Raw genomic sequence first — 19830 nt, forward strand, 5'->3', positions numbered from 1 at the left:
TCCTTATTTTTATTTGCTTTTAAGTTTTACTCTTTCTCAGGGGTGGAGATTAATTTGTTTTCGATCCTATTTTTGCAAAAATCAACCTATTTGTATGGGATGTTGTGTGATTTCAATAAAATAAAATAAAAAATGTAATGGACAATAATGAGCGGGTAGGGGGGTGGGGATGAGCACAGACAGAGCTGAGAACTTTACAAGGCTTGAGGAGTCGATGTTTAGAGGAAGGAAAGCGAATGGCTTCAGCAAGTGTCGAAACCCGTAGACAGCTCTATGCTTCTTACATTACAACACCTAAAGGGGAAGTCCACTCTCTAGGACCTATGAACCCTCCATTGCTATCATAAGCCACTTTTTTATTGGATGCTTGTCTAGAAGATATACAGTCAAAGTTAAAAGCATGTGAACCCCTAGGAATTATCAATTCTTTCCCCAGCACGCTAGATGGAAAGCAGCCCTGGTTGTCAGCGCCCAGTGGGAAGTCAGCAGAGAAATGGTCCAAATAAATAAAATTATGTGACATCATCTACTGTTAAATTCTCCTCTGTCCTTGTAATAATTATATTCTATTGAGGATTACTTGTGTTCTGTTCTGTGTATTGTATTTTGCAAGCCCAGCCTACCTGGAAAGGGGTCTCTCTATGAACTTCCTTTCCTGAGGTGTCTTCCATTGGTTTTCCTACAAGAGTCTTTTCTTTGTCTTCTTAGAGAGTCCAGGCTGGGGGGCTGTCAAGAGGCAGGGCCTGTTAAAGACCATTGCGGCACTTCTTGTGTGATTTTGGGCTATATAAAAATAAATTGTATTGTATTCTATTGTAAATGCCAAGAAATGTAGTTCGGCAGGACAGCCCTGCTGGGGTCATGGGGTGTGACGGACATTATGTGTGACCTGGAAATACTTCGTTCAGGCAATTGCTCAGGCACCGGAAGTACTCCCGGGTCTGTAATAAAAGGGGCCACACTCCCATATCCAGGCGAGTCGGAGCTGGGAGGACGGACAGCAACACTTAACTGGAGGAGGGCAGTGTGGTGGGTGAAAAATGATTGTGAGGAGAAAAGAAAAACCCTGTGTTTTTGTGCTTGTGGCGACATATTTGAGAGGATTTGGTAAATAAACCAACCTTTATTTGAACCCGGGACTGTGCTTGAGCCAGGGTTTGGGCTTCCTGACGCCTGGGTTTCTATCACAACGCAAATCAGCTGACAGAAGTAGCCTGAGAGGGAGATGGACAGAAACAAGTGGACGATGACTCAGGCAGGCTATTTAAACATGTGTTTGGTGATGATCGATATATGGCTGCTATTTAGAGAGTTTTCCCTATGAATGAATTCTGCAGGATTTTGGTTGATTAAAGCAGCCCTGACCCATCACCTCAGGTCTGAGCCATCACTTTTAGGTAGAGGCCGCGAGTGATCAGAGCAGGTGCTCTGTGCACAGATAGAAGAGAATGTGCTATTTGGGTCTTAGAAGAGCACAGCCCATAAATCACATAGCTCCAATGGTGGTTACCCATACCTGGCAAGTTTCATAAAAAGCTCACTGAGTATGCAAAATATGAGAGTATTTATAATGGTGAGGAACCATCTAGATGCCAGAAGCCGTCAGAATGTGCCTTGTACTCTGCTGATCTGAGCGTACATTCATTAGCCTTCCCCAGTGAAGAACTGGACAATGACTGTACTGTTGTAATGGCTTCTTTTCAGCCTGCATAAGCATATATAAATGATTATACAGTACTACATTGTATACTGGGAGTGACAGATGCACTTTAAATCAAGTTAAACACATATATCTCTTTGTTTCACCATATTTCTCTCGTCTGATTGTTTCTGCCATAGTTACAGAAGGGCTGCATGGTTCATATGTGTCCTGCATTTCAATAAAGAATACAATCCTAAGGAGCTAGCACCCCCTGCTGGAGACACAGGGTTAGCAGTCTGAGCAGAGACGTTCCCAGTAGAGCAGGGGTGTCAAACTCAAGGTCTGAAGGGCCGCAGTGGCTGCAGGTTTTCATTCTAACCCTTTTCTTAATCAGTGCCCAGTTTTCACTGCTAATTAACTCCTTTTCCCTCCATTTTAATATGCCTTGTTCTTACGGATTCAGGCCTCTGAATTGATTCATTTTTTATTAAAATGACAGCCAAACACAAATGAGACATGAAACAAGCCAACAGCTGACCAGCTAAACTGGGTCTTCAAACTCCAACCAATTTCAATCCAACCAGTTTCTTAATGAGGAGTTGATTCATACTGTTAATGAAACCCATTATTTAATTCCACAGCTTGTTGCTGCTCTCATTTTGCCACAGCGGATGTTTCCAAAACTGTTGATTTTCTGTTTTTCCTAACAACACCGCCAAAATGTTTTGGTGACCTGAGAGATCAACCTTACTGAGACTATCACCTTTCTTTACTTTCAGATATTGTGTGATGGGCACAGGTGAGCTGGTCATGTGGTGGCTTGTTTTGTGTCTCATTATTGTTTGGCAGCTCATTAAGGAAAAAGAAACAACTGAAGGGCCCCGAGTCAAGTTAATTAAAACGTTAATTAGCAGCAAAAACTGGTCACTGATGAAGAAGATGGTTAGAATGAAAACCTGTAGCCACTGCGGCCCACCAGGACCAAAGTGTGAAACCTGTGCAGTAGAGGATCTCACGGTTCTGGCGGACATTGCTCAAGGTAAATCAGTAGGGTGGTCCACAGACCAGTGCAAAGAGTGGATGTTTGTAGAATCCTTAATCCGTAAGATTTATTTTTTGGTTTTTGTGCATTAGGGTTAGCTTACTTACCTGTGAGATTTCATCCCGATTGTGAAACACTTGGAGGCCACTCCACTCTGAACATTTCATTTGTATTGTTACTCTAGCTTAGTTTTTTTAAGTGGCTAAGTCAGGGGTCTCCAGCTCCGGTCCAGGAGTGCTACTGTGGCTGCAGGTTTTCATTCTAACTGTTGTCCTTATTAGTGACTTGCTTTTTTTTGCAGCGAATTAGTTTTTTTCCCTTCCTTTTAATTGACTTCTATAGGACGGTTCTATTATGCAACATCGGCATTATGTTCATGTGCTTGTCTGAGAGAGCGAGGAGAAAAAGAACAATTCCATTGTGTTTGAGATGTATGTCAATAAAGCAACGCCATGTAGCCAAAGAAGCAATAGAATCATGGGAAACTAATATGATAATGGATGACAACAACGCCCCAGTTCATATCTGGAGCTGTCCAGGGTGCGTGTGCAGCCTTCTGGGTCGTTCTCTGGTATTTATTTGCTTTATCAAAGAGACAGATACCACATTTTTGACTTATAAATATTTCTGCTGGCTTAGAGTCCATGGTTGGATTTGATACCAGAAGGACCCATAGGCTGAGGTTTGTGATTTCACAATCCTGAAATTGCGGCTCACAGGAAATGTGAATGACACATTTTGAAGGATCAGATGAGTCGTTGCTACATTAGTGACGGTTTGCTTTACACCGTTTTGAAAAATTGTTACGTGCTTTCCATCAAATTAAAAACTGTCAAAGTGCTCAGGATGTCAAAGACAGAGAGCAGTGGGTTTTAAACAGACGGTTTCATAGTCTGAATTCTCACTCTCTCCGGCTGCTGAAGCTCACCACCTACTTACTACGACGCCTCAGCTGCCTTGTGGGCAATGAGTTTCTGGAAATGGCAGAGATGCGCAGACAAGCAGAGGCAGTTTAGGAAAAATCCAACCACAGTAACAAACCAATAAATCAATACAGTACGCCCCCCTCAAATGCCACTCTAGCGAAAACCACAGCCCACCTAGTGAGTCAGAAATCCTGCTCTCTTATGATTGTTAACAAACCTGCAGAACCCACGCTTAGCACACTTACGGACTAATCATCATGAGTGGTGCTGCACAGCCAATCACACCTCAGTATTTCAGACAGGACTGTACGGTTTGGCCTGGGCAGACCAGGTGGGCATCCATGAAAGTCCCCTGGACCAGCCTTTGTTGAATTATGGGTAGCGGACACATCTGTGATTGGTTGCCACACGACCAGAGCCGGACTGACATTTACAATCAGCGGGAGGGAGCTTTCCTGGTGGCCTGCTGCCTGGCCTGGCATTCAGAGCAACCAGTGAAATAAATTAATGGTGAAATGCTAGAATGTCATCTCTCTATTATTAAAAAAAAATCTTGGGACAAGACAAGACTTTTTTTTCATGCGACGAGACAGAGACACATTCACGTCCTGTGAGACGGTCGAGTCACGTCATACTTACAACCTTTGGAAGCAAGTCCCGTGAGAAGGTCACTTTTGCAAGTCATGTCATACTTACAACCATTTAAGACCAAGGAAGTGGTAGTGGATTTTAGGAGGCCCAGGCCCCTCATGTACCCCGTGATCATCAAAGAAGGCTGTGTACAGACATAAATACCTGGGAGTGCAGCTGGATGATAAATTGGGCTGGACTGCCAATACTGATGCTCTGTGTAAGAAAGGACAGAGCCGACTATACTTCCTTAGAAGGCTGGCATCCTTCAACATCTGCAATAAGATGCTGCAAATGTTCTACCAGACGGTTGTGGCGAGCGCCTTCTTCTACGCGGTGGTGTGCTGGGGAGGCAGCATAAAGATGATGAAGGACGCCTCACGCCTGGACAAACTGGTGAGGAAGGCTCTATTGTAGGAATGAAGCTGAACAGTTTGACATCTGTGGCAGAGCGACGGGCGCTGAGCAGACTCCTGTCAATCATGGAGAATCCACTGAACAGGATCATCTCCAGACAGAGGAGCAGCTTCAGCGACAGACTGCTGTCACCATCCTGCTCCACTGACAGACTGAGGAGACCCCACACTATGCGACTCTTCAATTCCAACTGGGGGGGTAAATGTTAACATTATTCAAAGTTATTGTCTGTTTTACATGCATTTTTATTAGTCTTTAATTTAATATTGTTTTTTGTATCAGTACACTGCTGCTGGATTATGTGACTGTCCCCTTGGGATTAATAAAGTATCTATCAATCTATCAATCATTTTCAAGACCCCGGTCATCTAACCTCTCAGTTGTTGGAATACTTTTGGCAGACACGCTTCCTGTGCTCTCAGCTCTTAAAAATTGAATACGTTCTAGATGACACGTCAACGACTAAGTGAAGAAGAAAGAGCAGCGCGTCGAAGAGACCCCAAAGCTTTGGAGAGAACAGAAGGCAAAAAAGAACAAAAATAATCTATGTGCAAATTACTGAAAATAAGGAAAGTAATCATCAGCCCGTCCCGCAAGACTTTATGCCAAGACATTTAACCAGGCCGGGGCTGGAAAAAGACAAAGTAGAACGTCGTAAAAAATTCAAAAATGCTGGCATGATACACAGGCAGAGCAGGTTACAGATAATGAAAGTAGGAAAATATGAAAGTCTTAAAGACATGAGAGTAAATTATCTATAGAGCACAAGCAACCTGAAATTATTACTCTGTTAATTAACGGAACAGCAAAAAAAGATTGAAAAGTGTTTGAGGATGTCAGGGGGAAATGAGAAACAAGGCAGTGAGACAAAAGGACAGCTGCTGTAGGGGCTTTTAAACGTTGGAAGTGCTGCATGAGATGAAGATCACACGGCACAGCAGCAGCAAGACAGCAGCTAATCGAGCAAAGAGGAGATAAAAAACAAAACTGTGTTTCCCATTGTATGAACGTTTAAGAGGGGTTTCGGAGGAGCGACCACGTCTTCCTTGGGTGCGTTCAGCCCCCCTCTGCACAACGGCGCATAGCACTGGCTAATGGGAGGGGAAAGTGGATGAAGCCCCCTAATTATACTGGAAAACGAGCAGGCGTTACTGCTCTGCAGTGGGCAGAAATCCTTTCAGTTTGGAGGGTTTCTTGTTTTTGTTCAAATTGAGTTTTTTGACTGTGCATGTGTCTCGAAGAGAGGTGCGTACGGCTGGCACTTTGTGATTAAAGTTATAGATGAAGACTGTTGAAAAGTTTATAATATACTTGGAATTCTATTTGGATGTTGTACAAGTTTTGGTATTTGTTACCATGTATTTATTACATTTTATTTTTGTTTCAAATTGTAATGAAATTTAGCGTAGGCTCACATTTTAACGTTTTTTTTGTCCGTTTTCCTCAGAGTGAATGAATAGGCAACAGGGAATATTTTATTTTATATTAATGAAACACACAAGTGGAATGATTTTTGTTTTTAAATGTACCTGGTGTTCTTTATTTCATGCTAAGTTTGTGAATGACTGTTGTTCTGCCCCACATCTTGTTAGTTGAGACTGTTATTTGTTGAACTGTGCTCCCCCTTCATCTTGTCATTTATTAACACACCAGTCAGTCACGTCCCACACTCACAGTGCTGCTATAAAAGTCTATGAAACTCACGTAAAGCACGTAATTAACATTTTAATACAATACACCCCATGTGTCTCACATAGGCACCCCTTTATCTCTTGTTTCGGTCACGTCCAAAAACTATCTTTAGGGTATATAAACCCCTGGGTCTGGTTAGTTGTGGTATGCAGCAATTTGAACCTCTGTCTACGCACTTCTCTTTGTCTTGATCCAACCGTGGAAATCACTCGCCTTGTAAGTGTCTTTTAAAGGTTTATTGTTTAATGTACATTGTCTGCTTTGTAAATCCTTCTTTATTGTCCTTGATTGTACACCTGTATGTTTATTTTGTATATATTTCAGTTTACAACGAGGTACGTCCAGTAAAAGCCTTCAAGAAAGCTCGCTCACCCCTTGTCGTTTTTTATGTGGATGTGCCAAGTTGTTTAATTTAATTTACTCTTTAATATTTTTTTTTGTATCAGTATACTGCTGCTGGATTACAGTGGTGTGAAAAACTATTTGCCCCCTTCCTGATTTCTTACTCTTTTGCATGTTTGTCACACAAAATGTTTCTGATCATCAAACACATTTAACCATTAGTCAAATATAACACAAGTAAACACAAAATGCAGTTTTTAAATGATGGTTTTTATTATTTAGGGAGAAAAACAAATCCAAACCTACATGGCCCCGTGTGAAAAAGTAAGTTAAAAGTTAAAAAATCACCTACCTGTGGTGTATCACACCTGAGTTCAATTTCCTGATTACTGCCACAGCTGTTTCAATCACGAAATCACTTCAATAGGAGCTGCCTGACACAGAGAAGTAGACCAAAAGCACCTCAAAAGCTAGACATCATGCCAAGATCCAAAGAAATTCAGGAACAAATGAGAACAGAAATAATTGAGATCTATCAGTCTGGTAAAGGTTATAAAGCCATTTCTAAAGCTTTGGGACTCCAGCGAACCACAGTGAGAGCCATTATCCACAAATGGCAAAAACATGGAACAGTGGTGAACCTTCCCAGGAGTGGCGGCCGGCCGACCAAAATGACCCCAAGAGCGCAGAGACGACTCATCCGAGAGGTCACAAAAGACCACAGGACAACGTCTAAAGAACTGCAGGCCTCACTTGCCTCAATTAAGGTCAGTGTTCACGACTCCACCATAAGAAAGAGACTGGGCAAAAACGGCCTGCATGGCAGATTTCCAAGACGCAAACCACTGTTAAGCAAAAAGAACATTAGGGCTCGTCTCAATTTTGCTAAGAAACATCTCAATGATTGCCAAGACTTTTGGGAAAATACCTTGTGGACTGATGAGACAAAAGTTGAACTTTTGGAAGGCAAATGTCCCGTTACATCTGGCGTAAAAGGAACACAGCATTTCAGAAAAAGAGCATCATACCAACAGTAAAATATGGTGGTGGTAGTGTGATGGTCTGGGGTTGTTTTGCTGCTTCAGGACCTGGAAGGCTTGCTGTGATAGATGGAACCATGAATTCTACTGTCTACCAAAAAATCCTGAAGGAGAATGTCCGGCCATCTGTTCGTCAACTCAAGCTGAAGCGATCTTGGGTGCTGCAACAGGACAATGACCCAAAACACACCAGCAAATCTACCTCTGAATGGCTGAAGAAAAACAAAATGAAGACTTTGGAGTGGCCTAGTCAAAGTCCTGACCTGAATCCAATTGAGATGCTATGGCATGACCTTAAAAAGGCGGTTCATGCTAGAAAACCCTCAAATAAAGCTGAATTACAACAATTCTGCAAAGATGAGTGGGCCAAAATTCCTCCAGAGCGCTGTAAAAGACTCACTGCAAGTTATCACAAACACTTGATTGCAGTTATTGCTGCTAAGGGTGGCCCAACCAGTTATTAGGTTCAGGGGGCCATTACTTTTTCACACAGGTCCATGTAGGTTTGGATTTTCTTTCTCCTAAATAATAAAACCATCATTTAAAAACTGCATTTTGTGTTTACTTGTGTTATATTTGACTAATGGTTAAATGTGTTTGATGATCAGAAACATTTTGTGTGACAAACATGCAAAAGAATAAGAAATCAGGAAGGGGACAAATAGTTTTTCACACCACTGTATGTGAATTTCCCCTTGGGATTAATAAAGTATCTATCTATCTATTTAAGCTCTCTGTGGCCGCATTGCACAGACAGCACGGAGTGAGGCAGAAAACCGTGTCTTGTTTTGATTTTATTTTAATATTTTTAAAGTACAGTTAAACCTTAGCACCATAATGACAGAGGGATTGCACGGGCTACACGACATGTTTTATTTTATTTTTAATAGCAAAATACCCGCGCTTCGCAGCGGAGAAGTAGTGTGTTGAAGAAGCAATGAAAAGAAAAGGAAACATTTTGAAAATAACGTAACATGATTGTCAATGTAATTGTGTTGTCACTGTTGTGAGTGATGAGTGTTGCTGTCATATATTATTTTTATATATATATATATATATATATATATATATATACATACACACACATACATATAAACATATATATATATATATATACATATCCATACATATACACACACATACATATATATATATATATATATATATATATATACATATATACATATATACATATATACATATATATATATATACATATATACATATATATATATACACACATACATACATACATATCTACATATACACATATACATACACACACACACACACACACACATATATATAAACATATTTATACACACACATACATACAGTCTTTGGGGTGTGAGCAACTGTTGCTGGGGGTGCCAGAATCCATCAAGGAAGAAAAATGAAAAACATTATTTGTACAAAATCTGAATTTATTTATCCATTCCTAAATAATTAAATGGGCAGGCTATTTCGTATCAGTGCAATACGCTGCTTGTTAAAACGGATAACTCCCGCTCTTACGTGCAAGTCTGCGTGGATATTATGAACTATCGTATTTGTTCAAGTTCTATTTAAATTTTAATTAGAAGTAATTTTTATTTAGTCGACAGAAATATCTTTGGTAGGAATGTAAGTTAAATGTAGGTATCATTGCATACATTTTTCTTCACCATAGAAATGTAAAGAGTAAATTCGCCTTACATTCCAACCAAAGATATTTGTGTCGACTAAATCAGGGGTGTCAAACTCAATTGCACAGGGGGCCAAAATCCAAAACACACTTTAGGTCGCTGGCCGAACAGGATAAACATTTATTGAACACACTAAAACTAAACTTTTAAAACTTTAAAACTTTTAAAACTTAACTTTTTTGAACATAAATATGAATAAAAACAGACAGGAATATTATTCCGGAATAAATCAACTCAAACCTTAAATAACTTATAATATTTTGCTCTCCATAAAAATATATCCTGTCAAAATTATACAAATTCAAATATGAACATGCTGCATAACAAAACCTGTAAATATAAATAAAATGTGTTCTTTTCAGCAATAACAAATCAGATCATTTAGTTGTCTTTGCTCAGATGTCATTTTAGAGCTGGACGCCTGGCATCTTTTTTTGGCCACAAGTTCGTTTCTGTTTGCTGTGAAGTTCTGTGTTGTGGAGATTCTCAGGATGGACTGCAGGTGCTCATCAGTGAGGCGACTCCTGTGTGCTGTTTTGTTAGTCTTTATCACTGAGAAGAGCTTCTCACACATATATGTGCTACCAAACATGCACAAGGTTCGAGCCGCATGTAGACGGAGCTGGAGCATTTTTGCGGGAATGGAGTGAATAAACTGTGTGGGCCGTGCAGTATCATACTTTGCCTTCAGTGTGCCATTACACTGCAGCTCAATCACCTCCATCTGAATCTGCACAGGTGCAGTTTCCACATCGACGCAAATGGGTTGCGAAACAACTCAAAATTCTTTTTTTGTTCTTCAAAGTCACCAAAGCGCCGTGTGAACTCAGTGCGCAGTGCGCTCAGTTTATCAGCAAAGTGCGTATTTGGGAACACCGTTGTGCCGACTTGGTTCAACATTACTTGGCAACAGGGAAAGTGGGGCAAGTTGCACTGGTGCATTTGTGTCTCCCATAAAAGCAGCTTCACTTGAAATCACTTTGTGATTTTGCACAGGTAAAAACGTCTTCTGAATTGTCAGATTCTTCTTTAACTCTTCTGCTTTCTGTATCTTGTGCATTGCATTCAGGTCTTTCAGGTTATCTTGATGTTTTGTCTCATAGTGCCGTCTTAGATTAAATTCTGTAATTACAGCCACATTAGCTCCACAAATGAGACACACGGGTTCAGTAAACATATACTCAGCCTCCCATCGGTTTTTAAAGGCTCTATTTTCAGAATCACCTTTTCTCTTCGGCATCGTGTGAGCTAGCTTCGCAATAACTTGCAGCATCATAAGCTAGACTTGATTAACGCGGTAAGTGTTCGGCAAGGCAGCTGAAGTGCTGCATTATGGGATCTGTAGTTTATTGTGTTACCAGCGCGTCATATCCCCGGGCCATTAATAAAAATAAATATATAAAATGATCTCGCAGGCCGGATATTATTACGCCGGGCCGGATGTGGCCCGTGGGCCTTGAGTTTGACACATATGGACTAAATAGAACTTGAAAAGATATATTTTTTCGAATGTGATCACGCAATTCAGATCGAGTTGATGCGCACTACAGTACATCGAGCCCGCGTGCTATTGTGGTTTTGCCTGCGTGCCTCAATAAGTTACTCTCTCCTCGCTCTTACTTTTTTACCGTTCATCTAATGAATACACTGAGTATGGCTTTACCAAAACAATCATTGATGGCGAATCGATTATTCATAAAGCTTCAATTGGTGATCTGTTTTTCTGTGTTAACCTCATATTTTTTCATACTTCTTCCCAAACCAAGGGGATGCGAGGGTAAAATGAATCGGGAAGCGCTGATCAATGTAATCGGTGTACCAGGAAATCATGCATTGACAGAAGTTCCCCTTTCTTTGTATTGCAAAGTGTGATTAAATGCGTTATTTTTAACGCGTTATGGAGCACATGCATCGAAGCTTCTCAGCTGTGCTTGTGCTAAGAAAAGGAAACATTTTAAAAATAACGTAACACGATTGTCAATGTAACCTTTTGTAAGTAGTGCCTGGAGGATTCAGTGTGGAGAAACTGTAGAGACAGCGTGTGTATTAACTTGTGGATTTTTCTGTGAGTATTTGGTGGCAGCGTCACAAAGTCACTTCCGTAACACTGCATGCGTTAGCTGTGGAGCTCAGCTCAGAGCGAAATGAGGTGAATGGGAGGGGAGATGATGACGTGACTCCCCCACCCGCCTTAACTGTCAATCCCCCACAAACACAGTCTCTCGGAATTTGCATAAGCACAGCCCTTCATGTGCAATTTTAACTTAGTTACAAAGTGATCAAAACTCTTGTTTATATCCTGTGTCCTCTCATTAAACTTGTATCCCGCATTACCCATGGGCATGACAAACGCCAGCGGCAGCGTGTCTATGAACTTAATTTAAACTTTAGGTTTACACCGTGCTTTGTTTCCAAAGTAGCAGCACTCATGAATATGGTTGTATATGTCACTCGCTCGCTTCTTATTGTTTCGCTGCCTTCTCAATTATATAATGCATGTTTTCTTCAGCGCTTTTTGGAGCTCTTCCTGGTTTTCTATGCACTGCGTTGACAGCCAGTTCACTTGATTACGTGGGAGGCATGATGATGTCACACGAAACTCCGCCCCCATGGCTTTCGAGCTCAACTCCATTACAGTAAATGGAGAACAATAGCTTCCAGTTATGACCGTTACGCGTAGAATTTTGAAATGAAAACTGCCCAACTTTTGTAAGTGAGCTGTAAGGAATGAGCCTGCCAAGTTTCAGCCTTCTACCTACACGGAAGTTGGAGAATTAGTGATCAGTCAGTCAGTCAGTCAGTCTGTGTGGGCTTTGCCTTTTATTAGTATAGATTAATGAAACGCGTAAGTGAATGGAATCATTTGTGTTTTTAAATGTACGTGTTGTTCTTTATTTCAAGGCTAAGGGGCTTTGCTCGCCAACCCCCGTGCAGGCGATATGCGTTAGACACTTTGCGGTTCTGCCGCTCGCGTATGGGGAAGCAGATGTACAATTTAAACAGATGGCTATTTTAATGGGAATTGTGACATATGCATAATAGAACTAACTATTTTACATTACAGCAAGTAATTAACCATAAAAAAATAATAATAAATTAAAAGAAAATTATGTTTCTTGTTGCGTTACAGGTATTCATTGCGTTATACGTTCTCGTTCTGTTTCTCTTTGAAATTAACACGCAAATCCTTTTTAAATGTACACTTTTACTGTAACACGTCAGTAAAAACAATTTATTGAATTAACTATTCGTCAATATCGCATTGAATTTTGATTCCGTGTTTGGACTTTCATCGTGACAACGCCACGTATATCTGCCCGTGAGAGAATTTCGTTTCTTTCTCTATAATAAATAAACCGACTTTTTCGAATGTTTGTCCCTGTGATTTGTTAATTGTCATAGCAAAAGCTATTCTAACGGGAAACTGTAAACATTTTAATATGAATGGCATATCAAGGTCTCCTTTGGTGTCTCATGTTATCCCCTGAAGATGTACTACATTACCATTCTTGGATACAGCCTTCTTTCTACAGCAATTCGTGCAGTGTAAGACTGGACGGTGTTAACGGTTGTAGATATTCTTTGTGATATTGTAGGTTGATGTCTTCATCTACCACACCATCACCACTAACTGTTTCAGCAGAGTCTACTGATACGCATTTAACCAATTGACAATTTTCATGTTAATTCGTTTGACTTCATCGTTTCTCGGTGCTAGGATTGCCCGTGTATTCATTTCTTCTGTTGATAACTCTTTTGTGATGAAATCCTTCAATGAGATTTGGACATAATACATCTTCCTTAATTAAAGTGAGGAATACATGAAAAATTTAAAATGTAAAAGAGCTGAGAGCGCAGGAAGTGTTTCTGACAAAAGCATTCACATGAAGACTGCGGTCTTGTTTGAAAATGTTTGAGAGGAGGGCAGGACTTGAAAAAATCTCAAGGCAAAAATCTCCTCTCACGGGACTTGAGAAAATCTCTCTTCCAAAAAGTCTCATCTCTCTATTATATAAAAAAATCCTTCGACGAGACAAGTTTGTGAATGAATATCTTATTTTGACTTTATTTTAATATTTTTGAAGTGTGTCTCTCGCATTCTGACAGTTAAACCTTAGCGCCTCTGATGACAGGGGGACTGAGTAGGCTACATGAAACGGTTCATCGTTTTTGGTTTACTAAGTGCATTCTTTTAAAAACATTTGACAGGCGGAGGCCTGGCATGGAGATGTTTTTTGAGTCTTTTGTCTATTAACGAATTTCAAAGTGGTCTTTTTTGACCAACACTTCAAACTGTAGATGATATTCAGCCTCACCATCCGGACACAGACAGCGGCTCAGCTGTGGAGATTCAGGATTCCCAGTTGAAATTGCAGACCTAATCTACGCACTGAGGATTCCACGGTCAGTGACTACTTTTTGTAGTTCAGTGCTTTTTGCACGTGTTTTGATATAAACATTATAGAACTGCATGGTTTCTTTATCTATTAAGTGTTGTTCCACACTTTATCAGAGGTTGTCCTGAGACTAATATTTGAGAGTAAAAGCTGAATCTACTGTCCATGAAAAAATGGTGTGTGTTGGTCTTTTGAGTCTGTGCCTGTAACAAGAGAACTGGCCAAGGTTCGACTTGGGAATTCCGGCCTGAATGAGCTTCCCAGTCCAGCCCTGCACACGACTGCATAGTAAAACTAGCAGAGCTCATCCAAATGTGAATTCTGTATTGAATGAGATGGCACCAGCTATTTAGTGTTCTATTCATTTGGATTTTTCTTTCGCTGTACTTTACTAATCCCTGAGGGGAAAACAGTCGTTCCGCATGAATTGTGGAGGTCAGAGTGCAGGGTCTTTTGCAGCAGTATGCAAAGGACCCCTTTTGTTTTTGTACTATAAGTATTGCCCATCTCATAACCTATTAAACATTCTGACAAGGACTGACAGCAAAGACTCGGAGAAGAATGGGAAAGAAAATGACAGACAGGTCTGTGAGGTGAAGAGACCACGGTGGGAGATTCAAATGTCGAAATTAAAACAACAGGACAAGAATGTGATGATTTTCGGGGAGCAATGAGGGGCAAGTGTGTGGGTGGGAACAGTTCTGTGGCCATGAACAGCTGCTCTGTGGCTCACTGCTTGTCGTCCATTATGACATACACTCACTGGCCACTTTATTAGGCACACCTAACCCTAACCCCTGTGTCATTAAGATCGAGAATATGTGACGCTCGACTATAAAAGCACCACGAATGCATTTGTATGTCGGCATTTTGCTTCACCATTCATCAAACATCGAAGCGCACACATCGATCATGTAGGATTCGCAAAGCGGCTTTCTGTCACGTGTAGTTAGTGAACAGAGAATCTGATGTCACATTTCAACTTTTATCACACTGCGACCGACTTTTTGTTGGTACTGGAACTCGCGCTCGTGTGCCGTTAATTTCTGAGGATATGCTCAGAGGACGCGTCTGGGACTGGGAACGTGTGGCAGCCGTGATTTGTGCGCTCTGAGCCCAAAGATATAACATTTACCATTCATTGTTCTTAAGAACTTGGGACTCAGATCTTATGCCTACCTCATGGAATTCACTGAGGAATGGACGGTCGAACTCCCCGCGGCAAGTCTTCTCCATCCGCTGCTCCATCATCTTGTACAGGACGGTAGTGACAGCATCTGAACACACCCGCTCTACCAGCTGCAGATTGTGGCTGAAATCAGACAAAAAGGGAGACACACTGATGAGGCTCCATCCCCTCGTCCCCAAATGCCAGCCTCCCAGATGCTCCTTTACTCACAGGATCTGGCTGAGCTCGGCTTGCTGCTCCATGGCCTCATGACACCAGCACTGTTCCTTGTGTACACTGCAACCGGGACAGTCGTCCGGCCCAGGAGCTCCTGTGTTCTTCCCTCGTGCCACTTCTTCTGCCTCTTCCTCCACTCGTGCCACCGCTTCCTCCTCTTCTTCACTTGCCTCTTCACCGGCCAAAGTGCTGTCTTGTGCCCCTTTCATGAGACTGTCCTCCTTCTTTCCCCATGGTTTCTCCTGGCAGTACAGCCACATGTATACTCGGAAAGTGCAGCTGTAGAACTCCTGGACACTGTCCTTGAAGGCCTGGCTTGGTAAGAAGAAGAGGATTGCTCGCAGCAAGGTGAATACTCTTTCCTTGAAGAAGCTGCCCTCCGCTCCTTTCCAGACAACTAGAAGTGCCAGGCCTTGCAAATAGGGCTCTAGTCGTGCTTTTAGGGTCTGGAAGGCTCCCAGAAGCAGCCCTGCCCTCTGTTTTTCACTAAGCCCATTCTCTGGCTGCTCCAGGCTGCTCCAGAACTCGGGAGAAATGTTGCGCTGAAGGTCCACTTGCAGCACCTCAATAAACCAGTCTTCCAGAATGCCCGCCGCTCCACCATCTTTCAACACCTCCAGCGCATGCAGCATGGCGTCACGTGTGACCGGAGCATCCAGCACCTTCTGGTCCATCTACGAGAAAAGGGAAGAGATGGTGATCATAAGTGAACAAAAATTCAAAGGATGGCCAGTGAGAGACAGCACTACAACAACCGGTTTAGGGAGTCATTCCGCAAGAACCCCACTTGATGTTAGTTCCTTTTTATGGCTGGTTTTGCTGGATTGGAGCGATTATTTTTCATAAGTGTACGTGTTTTATGTTAATTTTCTTATTGTTTGTGTTCCAGGACTTCAAATGTGCTGTCATTTTTTGTGTCTGGAGCCCCAGGAGGCGGGGCAATGCTGACGTCCCTGGCTTTATATTCAGTCAGGAAAGAGAGACTCAGAGAGACTAACCCTAATTTCTCTTTTCCACCTCCCTGCTTCCGTGAGGTCAGATTATCTTGGGCATAATGTGGGCTACCACTGCTGATGACACACAGCTGTATTTATCAATAGCGCCTGATGACCCCGACTCTCTTATTTCACTGACCTCCCAATGTCTTACTTGTGTTCCTGAGTGGATGAGGAGTCCTTTTCTCGAACTAAACAAGGAGAAAACAGAAATCTTAGTGATTGGCAAAAATGGATATAATGAGGTTATTAGAAATAAACTTGATGTATTAGGATTAAAAGTCAAGGCGGAGGTAAAGAATTTAGGGGGCATTTTTGACTCTGACCCGAATTTGAAATCACCTATTAATCAGAAGGTGGCATGGTGGTGCAGTAAGGAGACCTGGGTTCGCCTCCTGGGTCCTCCCTGCGTGGAGTTTGCATGTTCTCCTCGTGTCTGCGTGGGTTTCCTCCCACAGTCCAAAGACGTGCAGGTTAGGTGCACTGGCGATTCTAAATGTGTGGGTGTATGTGTGTGTGTGTGCGTGCCCTGTGGTGGGCTGGCGTCCTGCCCAGGGTTTGTTTCCTGCCCTGCGCCCTGTGTTGGCCGAGATTGGCTCCAGCAGACCCCTGTGACCCTAAGAAATAGCAGCTTGGATAATGGAAGGATGGATATTAATCAGATCACTAGGACAGTGTGGAAGAAAACCCCCCGAGGAAGACAGAACAAGTTCAATCAATTAGATTTTTATTCAGTCACAGATGAGTACCTGGATTCTACGTTGTGAGGCAGAAGAGCAAAATTACATCTCTTTCTACTGGCTTTTTATACTTTCTTCTTCTTCCCCTTCTTTATAACAAAAAACATATCATTTACTTAAGCATTTTGTTTTATTACACTAATGGGCCATCTGTTCTTATTTATTTTTTTTTTCCACTTGTCAAATAGACCCTAAACAAGGACATCTTTCCTGTGTCAAACAGACGAGGCGTTCCTAAAGAAACTGGAAATTTTCCTCATTCAGCTTACTGCATCGCCTGTATGAATAACCTGCCATTAGAGCAAAAACAGCTTTGTCAGCTGTTCTTAAGTAGCTTGCAGGCAGTTCATTGTTCTTTCACAACAGCATTTTCTCACTTAAGAAATATAGCAAAAGTTAGACCTCTTATAGCTTAGCAAGATGCTGAGAAATGAACTCACACTATTGTTTTCTGTCTGCTAGATTACTGTGACGCAGTCCTCTCAGCACCACCCAAAAAAGACGACGAGTGCAGAATGCAGCGGCCAGAATCTTAACTAGGAAAAGAAAATCTGAGCACATCACGCCAGTCTTAGCGTCACCACACTGGTTACCTGTGCCAATTTGAATTGACTTTAAAATCCTGCCGATGGTTTATAAAGCCTTCAATAATCTGCTCCATCTTGTATCTCAGAATGCCTGTCACCTAACACTCCAAATTGTACCCTTAGATCTTCAAATGAGGGTCTGCTTAGAATTTCAGAAGTGGTGAGGCGGGCGGCCTTCTGCTGTTATGCACCTGAAATCTGGAATACGAGCTTACCAATAGAAATTCACCGGGCTGATACGGTGGAGCACTTTAAACAAACTGCTGAAAACTCATTATGTTAACATGGCTTTCTCACAGCTTCATTCTAATGTAATCCTGATATGCTGTACATGTATTGAATTATTATTTGTTTTCATGGCTCCAAAATCTTCACTCACCCCTACTTTCTCTACTGTTCTTTTTCCAGTTCGCCTCCACCACCTGATCAAAACAACAGGCTGTCCCTACATTGTTGGATTGAAGGCCAGAGGTCCACATAACCATCATCATCGCCTAAGTCCTCCACATGAAGCCTGAAAGTCATGAGGACTGATTGACATCATTGATGTTAAGTAGAATGGGTAGTGGGGGCTGGCTGGGTGGTCTCGTGGCCTCTGAACTCCCGCAGAGTTTCTTTGGTTTTTCTCCAGCCCTCTGGAGTTTTTTTTTTTTGTTTTTTTTCTGTCATTCCTGGCCATCTGACCTTACTTTATACTTTATCTCTTTTGCAATGAGGCTGCAAAAATGAAAAGTAAAAAGCATCTCCACTCTGCATTTTCATTTTCAAGTTCTCAACATGCAAATAGTGCATGCCAGTGGCTGGGGCTTTGCACCTCGATTTCCCACAATTTTTTGTCCTTTGCAGCTGCGCACACACTTTGAAAATGAAATTACAAAGGAGAGATTGCATTTTCATTTTATAATTTTCGTTTTCATCTTCTTTTTTGCAGAAAATACCTCCCAAATATTCCAACACATCCTCACTGTGACCACATTGGGGAACAGGGAAGAACCTGCCACGGAGGGGACATCCGCAGGTCACACGCAGGCACAAAGTGGGCGAACTTAAGTTGGCAACTAAACGAGCACAACAGGCTGATTATCACAGAAACAAATAAACAAAATATGTCTATTTATTTACCTAAGATTAGTACAACACTTGGGACATTTCCGAGCAAGGTGTGCGGGTCCAAGGAAGGTTCACAATGTCATGAGCATCCACATGGGGCTGTGCACAGAGCAGACCGATATGTAACAGATACACAAATAGATATGTGAAAGGCACTATATGATAGATAGATAGATAGATAGATAGATAGATAGATAGATAGATAGATAGATAGATAGATAGATAGATAAGATTCATATTCCGGCCCTCACCCCCAGGCCGCCAGGAGGAGCTTTCCCGAGAGCATGGACGGGTCCCGAGTTCCAGCAGGGCCTCATGGACTATGTAGTTTTTATGCGCAGCCCAGCTGGATACCTTGGAGACCACTGGGAATCGCTGTCGGGAGGCCAGTAGACTCATTTGTGCACTACGACCCGGAAGTTCGTCACATGAAGAGCGATGGGCTTCCGGGGTGAAGCAAAAGTACTATTTACCCTGACCCGGAAGGAATAAGGACTTGTGGACTGTTGGCCAGGAACACGTCCGGGTCAGGGACTATAAAAGGACGGTGGGAGCTCCCAGACGGAGAGCTGAGCTGAGTGGTAGGAGGGCAACGCGTCTGGGAGTGGAGGATTGTTGATTTATCATTGTAGTTATTGTGTTTATTTGTGAGTATAGTGTGGAGTGGAGGGTGCTTAGTGCACATAATTATTATAATAAAAGAATTATTGCACTTTTACCTAGTGTTTTGGCGTGGTACCTGAGGGTTCAAGGGAGCACTAGCGCCCCCTACTGCGACAATAGATAAATGTGAAAGGTGCTATATGATAGATAGATAGATTGAAAGGTGCTATATACTAAATAGATAGATAGATGTGAAAGGTGCTATATACTAGATAGATAGATAGATAGATAGATAGATAGATAGATAGATAGAGATAGATGTGAAAGGCGCTATATGATAGATAAACATTTAAGACCATTCATAATTTCATAATCTCGCCCCTCAATATCTGTCTGACCTTCTTCATGTTGCCATTCCCTCACGTAACCTTAGATTCTCCTCCTCCTCCTCCTCCATCCACCTGACCATAGGGAGCGCAGCATTCAGCCGTTCTGGAACTCACTACCTACTGAGCTTAGAAATATTGAATCATTCTCAACTTTCACATGTAAACTTAAAACCCATCTGTTCAAAATG

At 41.9% G+C, this 19830-nt stretch overlaps 1 protein-coding gene across 1 annotated transcript in view; it reads right to left on the reverse strand.

Moving 5' to 3' along the window:
• anapc2 (anaphase promoting complex subunit 2) overlaps nt 1–19830 on the reverse strand; it is a 43454-nt gene that overhangs the window by 21707 nt on the left and 1917 nt on the right. The window contains exons 2-3 of the mRNA XM_039775289.1: nt 15213–15892; nt 14993–15125 (exon numbers count right to left, since the gene is read on the reverse strand). Of these exons, the coding sequence (XP_039631223.1) occupies nt 14993–15125; nt 15213–15892 (813 nt within the window). The remainder of the gene's footprint in view (nt 1–14992; nt 15126–15212; nt 15893–19830) is intronic.

The sequence above is a fragment of the Polypterus senegalus genome, chromosome 13, assembly GCF_016835505.1.
Source record: "Polypterus senegalus isolate Bchr_013 chromosome 13, ASM1683550v1, whole genome shotgun sequence".
NCBI classification, from domain to species: domain Eukaryota; kingdom Metazoa; phylum Chordata; class Cladistia; order Polypteriformes; family Polypteridae; genus Polypterus; species Polypterus senegalus.